This window comes from Siphateles boraxobius, unplaced genomic scaffold (assembly GCF_051911475.1).
Source record: "Siphateles boraxobius isolate OS27281-9 unplaced genomic scaffold, OSU_SipBor_1 6, whole genome shotgun sequence".
NCBI lineage: Eukaryota > Metazoa > Chordata > Actinopteri > Cypriniformes > Leuciscidae > Siphateles > Siphateles boraxobius.
The window spans coordinates 28,460,331-28,475,283 of record NW_027509186.1 but is presented as its reverse complement, the minus strand read 5'-3'; the positions used below and the strand labels follow the sequence as shown (position 1 = coordinate 28,475,283).

The following is a 14,953-nucleotide window of genomic DNA, read 5'->3' as shown; positions in this document are numbered from 1 at the left end:
TGGAATAGCGCTCAGCACCAAGGACAGCGGCGGCCAAAGACACGCGCAGGCTAGATGATGATGTGTTAGGGTCGATGTGACGTCAAAGCAAGCGAATCACAGGAACACACAAGCTCACAGACTAATGTAACTCACTTTTGTTGTCAGTGGATAATTTGACCCATAGTGCTGCATTTCAAAAAAGGAAGAAGAGCAAATGTCTGATCCTCCGTCATTTATTATGTGATTTAATATAGCCCTATGTACACTGTAAAATAAATTTTCTTCCTGTAACCAAAATATCAGTTTACAAGTCTTTCATATGTAGCAACATGCAGAGTACCCTAAAATTAACTGAAATGTTGTATCTTTGATTTCTTTTCCATAGTGCTCACACAGCAATATATACAGACTCATTGAATGAAAAATTATATTTTTAGAATACAAACTGGTAAATGTCGACTCACTAAACGTTATTTGAATATTTCTTTCCATCAGTTTTTTTTAGGTAAACAGCCCTAAAACTAATTATTTTGATCAAATTTTCTCTAAAGTGTGTTTGTGTTGGTTTGTGGTTGTTTTTTCCAGTATTGATTATAGCACAATGAAATTACTGGTGCAATAAATAAGTCTTGCAATACATAAATAGTCCATCTTGATTTCTTTCACAGGTAAATCTGAATAATCTCATACAAAATACAGTTATCTTTCATGACAAGATAACAGATTATTGGATCACTAAATTATCCACTTAAATATGATAAAAATAATTGAAAGATTAAAGATAACTGCAATTGCATAGTACCTTATAAATCAGTCTTCAGTCATGTGCAACTAAAATAAAAATAAAATTTCATCCCTATCAGTTACAGTCACAAAAGTCAAAATGATAAACGGTATGATTAAGGAAACATAGTAAATCCCAAAACTAAGCAGTGTTTTCATCAGTAGTTACAATTTTTACCATAAACACTCTTGTGACCCCTGCAATTTACAATTCTAAAAGACATTTCTTAGAGATGGTTGCACTATATATTCAAATGCTAACATATATCAATTCCAGAAGAAAAAAAATACAGTGGACCCAAAAAGTATTTGGACATTTTCAGATACACAAAATGTATGAATTTCATTGTATTAGAAATCAAATGATGCTAGACTTTTTCCATGAACACTTTTCTTGACATTTATGCAATGACTTTGAACCAACTGGTCCAGAGGTGATTTATTTGTGAAATTCTATGCGAACATGTTCGATTTGTCATATGATTTGTCTTAATTTTGAACAGTGTATCTAAAATGGATCATTTAAAACTTCGTTTGTGAAATGTTTGCTTGAAAAGTGTCTTTTTAAAAAATAATAAATGCCACTTGGTTTGATATTTTGTTATATAACGCAAAGACATTCATACATTTTTAAGTGTGGCTAAAGTGCCACAATATTTTGGTGCCACTGCATTTCACACAAGCCTTTGCAATGTTAGTTGTGCAAAAACAGTTGTAGGGATTCCAATCGTAGTGTCATTTTCTCATAGATCGTGCAATCATGAGCATCGCTAAGAAAGATGCCTCTACTTAGCTCCTAATGACATGACAATGGCACATGCAAACATTTTAGAAACAAATGCTGTGCTGTCGGCATTGTTCCATTGTTCCAGATGGATTACAGCATGTCATCCTGGTTTTCCCTAGCTGTAGTCCTTCCGCGCCGGAACCGCATGCTGGAGAAGAGGGACGAGGCGGTGAGGGCGATGCGGCTCAGGCCAACATTTAGACAGTGTACTTCTGATGTCACTGGCACCTCAGCGAAAAGAGCCCTGTCACGGGACACCCGCATGACGCTGTCGCTGTTCTCAATGTCTTTCACTATATTCAAGATCTCCTGCCTCTCTGTTTGTCGGGTCATCCCACGGATATTGAGTATGGCAGAGACGTGCTTTCTCCTGCAAAATACAGGAAATATGTATTCACATTTATTGATGTACTGTATGAGATGTACGGTCATATTAGCAATAAACACAGTGTCATATAACAATGAAACATTAAGAATGGCTAAACTACTTAAATAAACAGCAACAGGGTCTTTATGGTGTGTGATCAGCACTGAAACTGTTCTTGAAAACACTTTAATATTCTCGTTATATTCTTTGTTTCTCTTAAAGTACAAGCCAAAATTATTTTAAAAGAGAAATGGAATATAAATATAATATAATGGGAATTACATTAACTGTAAATTCTTTATGATATGCTATAATGTCCGTAGCATTGCCAGGGTGCAAAGAATCCTTATTTAACCTTCCCAGAGTTGGCTCCTGTTTATTTAAAGTTTCCTAGATCATAAAATGTACGAGGATACGGCTGGTATATGGGAGAGATTCCAAATGTTCATCAGTTTAAAACCCAAAGGTGTTGCTAATCCTAAACAATGGAGCCCACAGCACATCTAGGTCATGTATCTGAAGCTTCAAGCTTTATTTAGCACACATTCCACATACGAGAGCTTCCTCTGGATTCGGCAGAACTGTTGATTAGGCAACTGCCCTCTCTAGATTAAACCATGGAGCTTTGGGTCAGGCCCTGGCAGGATGCCTGTGTTTTTGCTTTGTCTTTGTGAGGATCCAGAGCTGGACAACTGTACACCTTTCATGCGAATCTAGGATAACCAAACAGTCTCTCATAAAAATCAGGAAACCGCAAAGGTCTTGTTTGCTTTTACAAGCCCCTCTTTCGCTGTCAAACAGAATGACCAAATTTGTCAGATGACCTGAGCTCTCTGCTATTTGACCTCGATCATATCAGGGGCTACAAGGTGTCCCGGCGTAGCGACACACTGCCCCTTAAGACACTCACCGTATGTCAGGGAATTCCCGTACCAGTACGCCAACTTCCATTTGGATGGAGGGAGTGTCCTCCAAGAGAATGATCTCCGATAGGTGAGGAATAGCACTGTCGAGCCATGAGGCGGAAGATTCCTGGATGGGGGCAAACAAGCAAGATAACATCAGATATGTCAAAATCAGATAGCTAAATCCTTCATATGCCGAGACCAATCAGCCACTGGAACGTGTAGATGAACACTCGGATTAAAAAAACAACTGCCTGGTACTCAAAATAAGACTCCCATAAATGTGCTGCATTTTCCAAAAAATACAATGTACAATGACTTCTGACAGACAGCCAAAGATCACAGGGCCCTAACAACTCCGACTTACAATCAAAAAAGGCTATTTTTACCCTTGTGTCTGGAAAAACAAAAACCTAGAGGATTAAGTGTGGGAGCACATGTTGTTCCGATTGAGAGTAAATATCTGTATGCCCGTTACACCAAGGCAGTTCTTCCTGACTCTCAGTTTGACCTTAAAGTCAAGTCATGACTTCAAAGGCCCAGGCCTAGATATTCTTCCATAAACAAGGGCATCCTGTTGTCCACCGAGGTGACAAACGGATGTTTTAACTGGAGCAAGGGGCAGACGCTGCACAGGGGAAAGGAGCGTTTGGGTGGGTCATGGAGATGCCCTTTAGAGCCAATCTCTAAAGAGGCAAGTTTGGCCATCTACCTCCACTCCAGAAATGCCCATTCTTCAAAACGTCTCTTTTGTTTGAAAGTTGTCGGCTGTAGATGATTTTGGGGTGATTAAAAGATACTTAGTAACTAGCTAAAAACAGGACATGACATTTTGCCAAGTGTGATTAATCTGGGGAATGAGGATTTCATGAAAAAAATATGTTTATAAATAATATATATCAAATAAAATGAATAATAAAAGTACTACAAATTAATCTCCAAATTTCCAGTAAGGTCTACATTGTCCATGTTACAGTGACATACGAAGTGTTCAACTTGTTTCATGTGTATAGGATGAAATGGAAAACAGAGAACCATATTTACGCAACTGCATAAAAAAACAAGTCTTCATACTGGCACCTTTAGTATATATATATATATATGCACTGCATATATCCAGAGAAGTGACTCACCAATTCTTTGAAGAGAGCTTTTAGGTGCTTTCCTTCATCACGAAGGCGGCCAGCCATTCTCTTCCTCATTTTAAGTGATGTGCAGATGATTCTGCCCCTCATGATGGCCCTCACATATTCAGTCATCACGCGCCGGTGAACCTCCACCACCAGGACCTTAGAGGACAAAGTAAATAAGAGATAAAGTACACTCAGTTGGTTTTTATCTCAAAATAAACCTAAAAACAAGACCCAATTTATGTCATGTATGTTCTTATACATGACATTAATTGGGTCTTGTTTCAACCTGAAGGGGTTTATTTTGGGATAATAACTGGCTGACTGTGCATTATTCACCCTATTATATGGCTACACACAAAATACATAATTGGTCATAAAAATAGATTTGAGCTGAAATTAATTTATTATGTAAAAGCAAAAAGTTGAGAGAGCTATATTGATATTAGCAATCATTTTCCAAATAATTTGCCCACAAACTTTTGATTGACAAATCAGATTTCAAAGAGCCTTGTAGATATGAGGAATAAAGATAAAAAAGTGGCTAAAAAACAGTAGAAACACATTCTGTTAAACATAATTTATAAAGATCTGGCAGGTTTGAGGGAAAGAATTGACATGATTGACATCTTAGTTTACCTCGTAAGGTGGATTGTCCATCCTGCGAAACTTCTTGAAGTGTTCCTTAATAAGTGCCTCAATTTGCTCAAAAGGCTCAGTGTTGCTCAACCATTTCCGTTTAATCAGCTTATCAAAGAGGGGCTATGTGAAATGAGACAGAACGCACTGGATTAGAAATGACATACACAGTACACACTGGAATGTACTATATTTGTCTTCATCAGGATGTGAGGGCTTTCATATTTAGAGTCAAGATAGTACAGCTAACTTCCTGTTAAAGCACCATCATGGTAAAAAAGGATGCAGCGAAACTATGTGGCCCATGAGAGCTGGTAATGCCAGTCTGTACAGCAATCACTGAATTCTGTTCGGCGTCAGGCCAAAAACATCTAATTCACTAGGGTTTTTTTCACATAGTGCTGCTATTTTAGTGTCTCAGAGATAGAGTAGCTGTGCAAAACAACATCCTTGAGAACAACCCATAGGGGAAATGCTGATAAGATATTCTTTATATTCTTGGACAGAGGTATGCGATGAACATAAGGTATTTCAATAATATGTGCGTGCGTGCCTGCGCCACAAACATGTCTATGTGAGGAAGTGTGGGGTGATCTGTGGCAGCCTCACCCTGATATGCTCAAAAAGTCTGTCGTTCAGCACTCTCACAGTCAAGTTGACTATCCTGTCCAGAGCGGAGTTAGCTCTACGAATCGAGTCCTCGCTGGTTGAGGGGTCACACTGGCTGCAACGCTCCACAAAGCTCCTAAACACACCAATTTATATTATAAACATGCAGTGTTAGGTAGTAATAGGGTAATCAGGTAACTGTAATCAGGTAACTGTAATCAGGTAACTGATTACATGCAATCTGTATTATGTAATAACATTCCAAAAATCAAGTATTTGTATTTTTATTATATTATATTTAAAAAATGTGTAATCAGACTACAGTTACTTTTTTATTGATTACATGTTATTCTCACAATGGCAGTAAATTATTAATAATTCATTGATTTTCCCTACTACACTTTTTTATAATTTACCTTTCTAAAAAAGCCTAGTGCTTATATACAGTGCGTTCAGAAGCTCTTCCAGGTTTGTGGAATTGCACACACAGACCAGCCACTAGTCATGCGTCTATCACTGAAAACTGAGACCTACACAATTTGATCACTGAATTTACAGAAATCATTTCATTTTTGTTTTCTCCGTGTTTTCCCAAGTGTTTTCTCAGCATTGCAACATTGAATAGCTAATCATCTTCCGATGAACACATTATTATTTAAATGATCACGCAGTGAGTCATTTAACCATGTATTACTGTCTTTGGAAGGTTTTTGTCTTGCAAACACATTAAAATGTGCAAATTTTCGTTATTTACATGCAGTGCAGAGATTCCCAGATTAGAGATTTTTTTTTGTCAGCTTAACCTCTTATATATTCAACCTAATATATTTATTTGAAGAACCCCCTGAGATTTTAAGTTACTAAAAAATTTAATTTAGTTCATGGTTCTCTGATGTCGTACATAACATGCAGGTACACAACAAAATATTTTTAGTAAGTATTTTTCTTTTTGTTAAGTATATTATTTTAAACTCATTTATTTTTATGATTTAATTTCTTAATAGCTATTTATTAAATTCACATACCCCTTACAGTTCCACCACGAACCTCAGTCTGGGAAACCCTGATGTAATGTATTATTTAATGCATTTCATGTGGTTGATAAAGAATGGAATATATTTTCTTTCTCTTTGTAGTTTTATATCAATATGTTACAATATTATCCTATTCAAATCAATGTGATAAACAAGTTAGGTAAAAAGTCATCTAAAAGCAGATTATATTACTTTAAATGTGTAATGTAATGGATTATGATGGACACTTGTTGTCATGTACTTTGGAATCATTAACCCACTACAATTTGTAAGTAATCTACCCAGCACTTTAAATGCATTTAAACAAACAAAACATCATGTATTAATGAAAGATTTCAAGGGAGCCAACCTAAACGGTGGACTGCAGTTGACAAGGGCGATGGTTTTAGCGATATAACCATCTTCATTTTCTCCAAAGCTGCTCACAAGCATCTCATGGAACATCTCCACCTTTCTCTGAAAACTATGCATAAAAAAACAAAGTACTTAAGGATGGTATGTGGTTATTATTACACATTTTCTATGGAAATTAACTAAATAAAAAAAGAAAAACATTTTAAGCATTTAGGACATACATGGGTTGTAATTTAGGCTTGTAATTTGGAAACCCATATAGAGCCCAACATACACTACCATTCAAAGTTTATATTTTTGAAAGGAACCCTTATGCTTAACAAGGCTGAATTTATTTGATAAAATAATTATTATTACAATTTAAAATTACTTTTTTAAACTGTAATTTATTCCTGTGATGCAGAGCTGAATTTCAGCATAATTTCTCCAGTCTTCAGTGTCACATGATCCTTCAGAAATCATTCTAATATGCTGATTTGCTCAAGAAACATTTCTTGTTCTTATTATCGATGTTGAAAACAGCTGTGCTTCTTATATTTGTGTGGAAATTGTGATATGTGTTTTCTCATGATTCTTTGATAACAAGAAATTTCAAAAGAACAGCATTTGATTTGAAGTAGATATCTTTGGTAACATTATAAATGTCTTTACTGTCAATTTTTGATCAATGTAATGTATCCTTTCTGAGTAAAAGTATTAATTAAAGAAAACAAATCTTAATCAGTCCTATCATTTGAATGATAGTGTCACTTTACGTGTATTATTTTCCCACCTGTAAAGGAAATCTGCCAGTCCGTTGAGACTGCATTGAGCAACCCGTGAGCCCAAATGTCTGTTTACAGCTGCAGATCTCTCAAGGTCCTCCTGTAGCCTCTATAAGGCAAAATGTAAGAAAATATGTTATTAAGTGAATTTTGTGTATTGAAAACAGTTACAAAATAATTTCAATTCCTCAATTTAGTCTTGAAATATTTTGCTCAATGCTCTTACTACTTCAACAACAAATAAAGTGACTGACTATTTTCCTTAATACCCTTTATGACCACTAGGGTGCAATACAGAGCCTACAAAAACAATATACTGTAATGGAAACATGCTCACAATGTGAAGTGTTTATTTATGTCGATTCAAGCTAGGAGACTATTTTCTTGTTACAGAGGTGCATGATTGCCCTTCATTGTTCTAACAACAGACCCAGTGTCTAAAACCTGCTGCACATATTGCAAACGAAACAGTGGGCCATTATTATACACAAAATCAATACTAAGAAAATAAGTTAAGGCAACATGTGATATCACATGCTCTTACTTCATATGTCAAGCACAATATCTTATTATATAAATAAATGAGCATAAATAGTCCATGTGGCCCTGTGCTGACCTGAATAACAGTGCGAGCCAGAGGTATCTGATACTCTTCGATGTTCAGGGTGTCCAGCCATTTCTTTTCCTCCTCCTCCAGAATCTGAGACAGCTCATTGGTCACTTTCCCCTGGAAAACACAACATTTCAACACACTCATTACCAGCGTCCTTGCTGTGAGAGGCCATATAGGGCACTAGGTGCATATTGCATCCATAATGAAACTATCACACTATTAAGCCATTCAATGCATTAAGTATTCGACTAATGTCACTCTTTTCTGGATGGGCTAAAGGATTATCAAAAGACGAAACATTCATGTTGCTTAATGAGTGAAGGGAAAAATGTGTTGTCAAACTGACTTCTATTGTGTAGTGCTCAATCTAGACAGGAAAGCCGTGCACTGACCCTGAAATGCCGCACTCTAATTGACCGTGCAGGTTAAAACGACCAGCCATCTCTTTGAGTGGACAGGATATGCCGTTGTTTGAGGGACGCAGAAAAGGCTAGAAGATACTTGGGGATGAGGTTTGAGTATTTCAGTTCTTACCCTGACTGAGTTGAGGCAGTCAAGCTCCAATTTTTCCACCGTCTCTGTCGACAGCAGTGGGCCGAGCTGCGAGAGGTTAATGGGTGTTGTTATGGTGACTGTTCCAAGGACATCTCTGCAGCAACAACAGGAAGAGCAAATCACAAACTGAGTCTGGACTTCACTCATAAGGAAACATTGAATTATGAAGGAACAGGAATGGGAAGGTACAAGAGTGGGTTTCACCTCTCATATCAACCAGAAGCTATTTATAACAATCTGTTTTAGGTTTGCTGTAGTTTTGTGTGGCTTGACAACTGATAGAGTCAGTGCAACAATACAAACTAGAAATTTTACATTATCGTTCAATTAAACAGGTTGGGGTCAGTAAGATTTGATAATATTTTTGAGTCTCTTAAGGCCTGTTTACACCAAGCACGATAACGATAACAATACAAACAAAATACGATAACAATACAATACAAAATATAACGGCACAGAGAAACAATATAATTGATATCACTTTCAGAAGGATTATTTCCAGTTAAAAACATTGACAGCCTATCAGAATCCATCCTGCAATAAAGACCTCGAGCATTTAAAGCGGCAAACGACATAGCTGTTTGCGTTCAGAATAAACAATATCGTGCGTTGGTGTGGACCTTAATATAGTTATCACTATAGTTTTATAATTTTTGGTGTGAATGGTGCTTTATGCTCACCAAGGCTACATTTATTTAATAAAAAAAACATTATCAATTTAAAAAAACTGTGTTCTATTTTAATATATTTTAAAATGTTCATATATTTAATATATAAAAAAATATTTATTTCTGTGATGGTAAAGCTAAATTTTCAGCAGCAATTACTCAAGTCTTCAGTGTCACATGATCATTCAAAAATCAGAAATTCCAATATGGTGATTTGCTGCTCAAGAAACATATCTTATTATCAATGTTGAAAGCAATTGTTCTGCTTAATGTTTTTGCCATTTTTTTTCAGGATTCTTTGATGAATAAAAAGTTCAAAAGAAAAGCATCCATTTTAAATAGATACGTTTTTTAACATTATAAATGTCACTTTTTGTCACTTTTCATTATTTTAATGAATCCTTGCTGAATAAAAGTATTAATTTCTTTCACAAAAAAAACAAACAAACAAAAAAAACAATTAGTGATCCCAGTAGATTTTCTGTTTTCGGTGAAACACACAAAAAGATATTTTGCATAATATCCTGGAACGTTAACAAAACAAAAGTTAATGAGGATTGGGCCTGTCAAGCTCCAAAACATGACAAAAACACCAAAAAATTAGGGATGCACCGAATGTTCGGCAACCGAAATTATTCGGCCGAAAATAGCAAAAAAAGCAGATTTTACCGAACAATGAAGTTTTTGATGACGCGATCAAATAATAACTAGCGTCGAGTGAGATGCGCATGCTTTATAAAGGCAGCAAACATGCCCCCTTTGAGCAGATAACAAAAGAGAAGCTAAACTGATGCATCGGTGACAGACGTTATACCCTTACTTGCAGCACTAAAGCGTCTTTTAACCCTCTGGGGTCGACAAACGTGCCGGCGCGTTTTGCTGGATTTTTTTCACATAGCAGCAAAATAGACTTAAATACTCCCCCATTTATGGTTATACCGACTCAAGAAATATGAAAAAATAAAAAATAAACTGTTAAATGTCTACTTGTGTCAACTTACAATCGAAACAAAATAAAGAAAATAAACAGGGCGTGGTTTCTGAACTTTTTTTCTGGAGCACGTCTCTAAACTTAAACAAAACTCAGCGAATACTAGTCACACAAGCAAAGGCAATATATCTTTATAATCATTTAAGTGTCTACTTTTAAATGATCTAATTCAAAACAAAAACAAATATTCTCTGTTTATGTAATCTGTATGAAAAGAGAGAGATGTCAGTCGTTCTCATGGCAACTCCTTATCTGTTAATCGTCACGGAGAGCGCGCGCTATTGAAACCAGATCAGATTCATGTAGGCCTACTTTACTTGATCTTGGGACGCTGCGAGGAATAATAATAGCCTAATAGTAATATAATCCTGGAAGAATGTACCTCAGAAGTGCTGGTTTTGGTTTCATTTCGAGGAGCAACGGATCCAGCTGAGGATTGTGAATAGTAAATTCTTTATAAGTGCTTTGTTCTAATCACGATAAAGTGTATGTAAACCGCAAAAGTAGGCTTATGTCTAGGACAGTTATTCATTTGTTGTGGGTTCATCCACATTTTTTTTGCACTTTTCAATGCACTTTTTTAGTTACATTCTTTCAGCATACCATAGGGTATTCAGCATATAGTTTTTATTTTACTAATTTATTTATTTATTTATTTTAAGTTATATTGTGTTTTGTTTAAATAATATCTGCTGCAATGTTAAAAAAATTTCAGTGTTAAATAAATTGTATTTTTGCAATTTGATTTTTTTCTCTGAAAAGCAAGACAAAATAGTAAAAAGCATATTTTTACTATTTAATTAAATGCAATGGTGAAAAAATTGATAAAATAAATGGAAAAAATGCGAAACACCGCGTTCGGTTTTCGGCCTTCGGCCAAGCGCTTCGGCCAAGAATTTTCATTTAGGTGCATCCCTACAAAAAATAATCCATATAACTAAATATGCTAAATTTAAAGTCTTCTAAAGTCATATGATGAACAGCTTGAAGTTTGAGTTGTCAATCACACAAAAAATCTTCAATCATCAAATATCATTTGTACCCATGCATATTCAAACTCGCTGCATTTTATCCAGTTGCAAGAAACACAAGAACCGATGCCGTTAAACCCGAAATCACATTTGAATATGGCTTCAAAAGACGTCATATGGACCACTTTTATAGTACTTTTTTGGAGCTTGACAACCCATGGTCACGGTTTGGTTTCATTTTATGAGAAATTGGTGTTTTGAATATTCATTAAAATCCCTTTAAGGAACTATCCCTTTGAGGATATTAACCTAGTCAAACTACTGTTTACCTATTGTAAATGTTGTAGAGCCAGTCTAGCATAGAGTATATGTCAATGATCTGCAGATCTCCACTTGTGATCGCCTGGAGACGACGGGTAACAGCCTGGTGGTAGCTGTGTGTGTACACTTGGAAGGAGTCATATTCTACCGGATATACAGACACCACATTACGCCGAGCCGCCCCGAGGTCCTCCACCATACGGACTCTAAGCTTATCCAGGTAGGCTGCTAGCTCGCCTGCCCGTGCTTCTTCATGCTTGGGTAAGTTTGCATCAGCTAACTCGACTACCGCCTCCCTCCAGCGTTTCTTGAACTCCCTCGGCCGTGGGCCTCCTGGAGCGGCTCGTTCGCTCTGAGCCCAGTCCCGATCGGCTTCCTCCTCCTGCTGAAGCACCTGGACAACCAGGCCCAGGTTGGGTCCGGCGGTGGGGCAACGCAGAGAATCCCTTACCACGTCCCACAACTCTTTCTGCAGGGCCTCGTACAGCAGCTCCACATCTTTGGCTTTGCGCCGACTGCTGTCTTTGCTGCTGGGGCTGGTGAAATCCTCAGTGCCCCCTGCCGTAGGAGATTCCGCCTCCCTACACTCCTGCTCCAGCTCCAGAATGTGTGTGTCAGCCAAAAACAAATCTCTTTTTGTCACCAACTGCAGGATCTCCAATACTGACAAAACAGAAAATAAGGTTATCCATTAGTCACACAGCAGAGACCGAATACAACATTTTGATAGTTTAGTCACCCTCATGTTGTGGCTAAACCCATAGACTCTAAAAAACAAAAATAATAATTTTGATGTTGTAAATAAAACAAAGATTAATGGTGTGTGTTGTACAAGACAACACCATTCGTATTTGTCTTTAAAAAACTAGCCTAATTTTCAGATTTATAGAACTGGAAAAACTGAATGAATAAAATATAACTCCATGGACATTTTTATTATGAAAATATGTTGTTCTAAATAAGCCAAGCTCCCTATTTTATAGTGTAGAAATTGTCCTTATCCACTAAACCACAAAAATGTGAAAAAAGTCATGAACACTTGGAATATAGTTGTGAACAATGAGGGCTGAGAACTACTGCTCTAAAACACCCAGAAGATAGTGAATATGGGAACATTCTCTTGGCCATCTATTACAATTCTTTAGAATTCCCCCCTTAGTAAATTTCATACCGCTAAACCTAAAACATAAATGAAGTATATCTTCCAGATGGTCAAAAGGACTGCCAATGCACTTTGCTGGCTATAGTTTATAATGATCTCACTTGTGTTTCTTATGTGCAGCAGCACTTTTTTACATTCCAAAACATTTCTTTGATGAAGCAGACGGGCTCTCATTGAGGTCAGTGCTCACACCCATCCTTCATCATTTCCATTCCTTTCCTTTGGGATGAACACATTTACATGGTCTAACAAATTGGTCTGATTACTGGAGACGGGTTTTGGGAGGCTTCAAGAACAGCATTTCATTAACCAGTTGATAGGAAAGTCTAGAGTTCAACAGGTTCACATACTGAAAGGACTAGCAAAGCTGGTCACCAGCATAATGTGTTACGGATGCAAGTGACCAGGATGTAAAGTTCCCAAGTTCTTAGCTTAACCAGACAAACTTCTATGGTATATACTATATATTAATAATAATAATAATTGTACTAAAATATTTAAAAAATATTTGTAATTATATTTTTTCTAAATAATAATTGTATTTGAATTAACAATTATATATATATATATATATATGTGTGGCGAGCAGGACAAAGCCGAGGGACGTGAGAGAACGGCGCGAGGCCGGTGGCGTGAGTGATAATGAATGACAACTGTGAGACGCACCGGTCTCGCATCTCTCACGGAGGAGTGTAAGCATTAAAGGAGGAGTGATGACCCTGACGATCGAGACTGGTGCATCTCACAGCAGGTGTCATTCATTATCATTCACGCCACCGGCCACGCGCCGTTCTCTCACGTCCCTCGGACTCATCCTGCACGCCACAATATATACACGCACAAACATACAGTACTGCTTAAAAGTAATATTTGTTTTTAATGACACAACAAGTTAGATTAAACCATAAAATATGAGAAAAATATTTTACATTAAATATTAGGGAAGAACAAAACAAAATTGGTTGAGGTATTTATCTGACAAAAAAAGGCAAACTACAGCAACAGGTTTATTTTACTATGCAAAAAAACAAGCTCAAAGGAAAAAGTATACATTGATTACAACATAATTAGTTATTAATATTTCATTGGTTCTCTCTTTTTTTTCTCCATGTGTTCATAATTTCTTTGTATGACAGCCTGACCAAAAATTATTTCAGCACAATTTGTCATGTTTCATTGCCTTATCAGAAATAACACACTTGACTGCAAACACAACTATGCAATACGTTTATAAAATCTTTTTCATAATATTTGAATAAGAGGTGAAGATATCAATTTCACCCAAAAAAAGAATCAGTTACTCACCCTCATGTCGTTCCGAACTCGCAAGACTTTCGTTCATCTTCAGAACACAAATAAAGATTTTTTAATAAAATTTCTGTATTCTCCATAGACAGCTATGCAACTACCACTTTGATGCTTCGAAAGATTCATAAAGAGATCGTTAAACTAAACAAAATCTATATGAAATGATATTAGTACAAATATTCTGAACAGGCACAATCACTTTATATGATGAACAGATTGAATTTTAGGCTTTTATTCATAAACATTCCTCACCTCACACATCAGTTGTGGTAAACAGAATGCTCAAGCATATTTGCTTGATGTGAGAGAACCAATGAAGTTCATTCTCATGTTACGCTGCACGTTTGAGCTTCAGCAAGAACCAATGAGGTTTGTTCTTGGGTGTCAAGCATGTTCGGTTGAGCTTCTGTTTATGTTCGCTGATCAGTGTTTAAATGTGAACAAAAGCCTAAATTCAATCTGTTCATCATATGAAGTGATCGTGTCTCTTCAGAAAATTTTGACTTAACTGCTCAATCCAGATGGATTCGTTTCACGGTCTATTTATGAACTTTTTTAAGCGTCAAATTGGTAGCTGCGTAGCTGTCAATGGAGGGACAGAAAGCTCTCAGATTTCATCAAAAAGATTTTCATTTGTGTTCTCAAGATGAACGAAAGTCTTACGGATTTGAACAACATTAGGGTGAGTAAATTATGACAGAATTTTCCTTTTTAGGTGAACTAACCCTTTAAGCTCACTTACTGACAATTCTCAACACGCATCTATTGAGATGAAGATATGTCACAAATCAGCTGTGCAAATAATTGGCCCTGCTGTTGAATTCCTCAGAACATTGAACGAACAGTAAGGGGCCCTTTGCGGTACTGAGTTGCCCGTATATTTCCTGTGACTTCCTGACCTCTTCTTAGAGGGAAGGATGCGGGGGCGCTTGGTTGGCGCCTGACTCATCTGTCCCTATCCCTATCGAGGATGGACTGCCAGTACTGCCATGACAGACCCCACACCCTTC

At 36.7% G+C, this 14,953-nt stretch overlaps 1 protein-coding gene across 1 annotated transcript in view; it reads right to left on the bottom strand.

The window, feature by feature from the left end:
* Nucleotides 1-199: 199 nt before the first annotated feature.
* Nucleotides 200-14,953, bottom strand: part of exoc3l2b (exocyst complex component 3-like 2b) — a 30,440-nt gene continuing 15,686 nt past the window's right edge. Inside the window, exons 4-13 of the mRNA XM_077208607.1 lie at nucleotides 11,482-12,136; nucleotides 8,502-8,616; nucleotides 7,971-8,081; nucleotides 7,363-7,463; nucleotides 6,586-6,699; nucleotides 5,203-5,338; nucleotides 4,594-4,716; nucleotides 3,958-4,113; nucleotides 2,830-2,951; nucleotides 200-1,922 (exon numbers count right to left, since the gene is read on the bottom strand). Of these exons, the coding sequence (XP_077064722.1) occupies nucleotides 1,643-1,922; nucleotides 2,830-2,951; nucleotides 3,958-4,113; nucleotides 4,594-4,716; nucleotides 5,203-5,338; nucleotides 6,586-6,699; nucleotides 7,363-7,463; nucleotides 7,971-8,081; nucleotides 8,502-8,616; nucleotides 11,482-12,136 (1,913 nt within the window). The 3' untranslated portion in view covers nucleotides 200-1,642. The remainder of the gene's footprint in view (nucleotides 1,923-2,829; nucleotides 2,952-3,957; nucleotides 4,114-4,593; nucleotides 4,717-5,202; nucleotides 5,339-6,585; nucleotides 6,700-7,362; nucleotides 7,464-7,970; nucleotides 8,082-8,501; nucleotides 8,617-11,481; nucleotides 12,137-14,953) is intronic.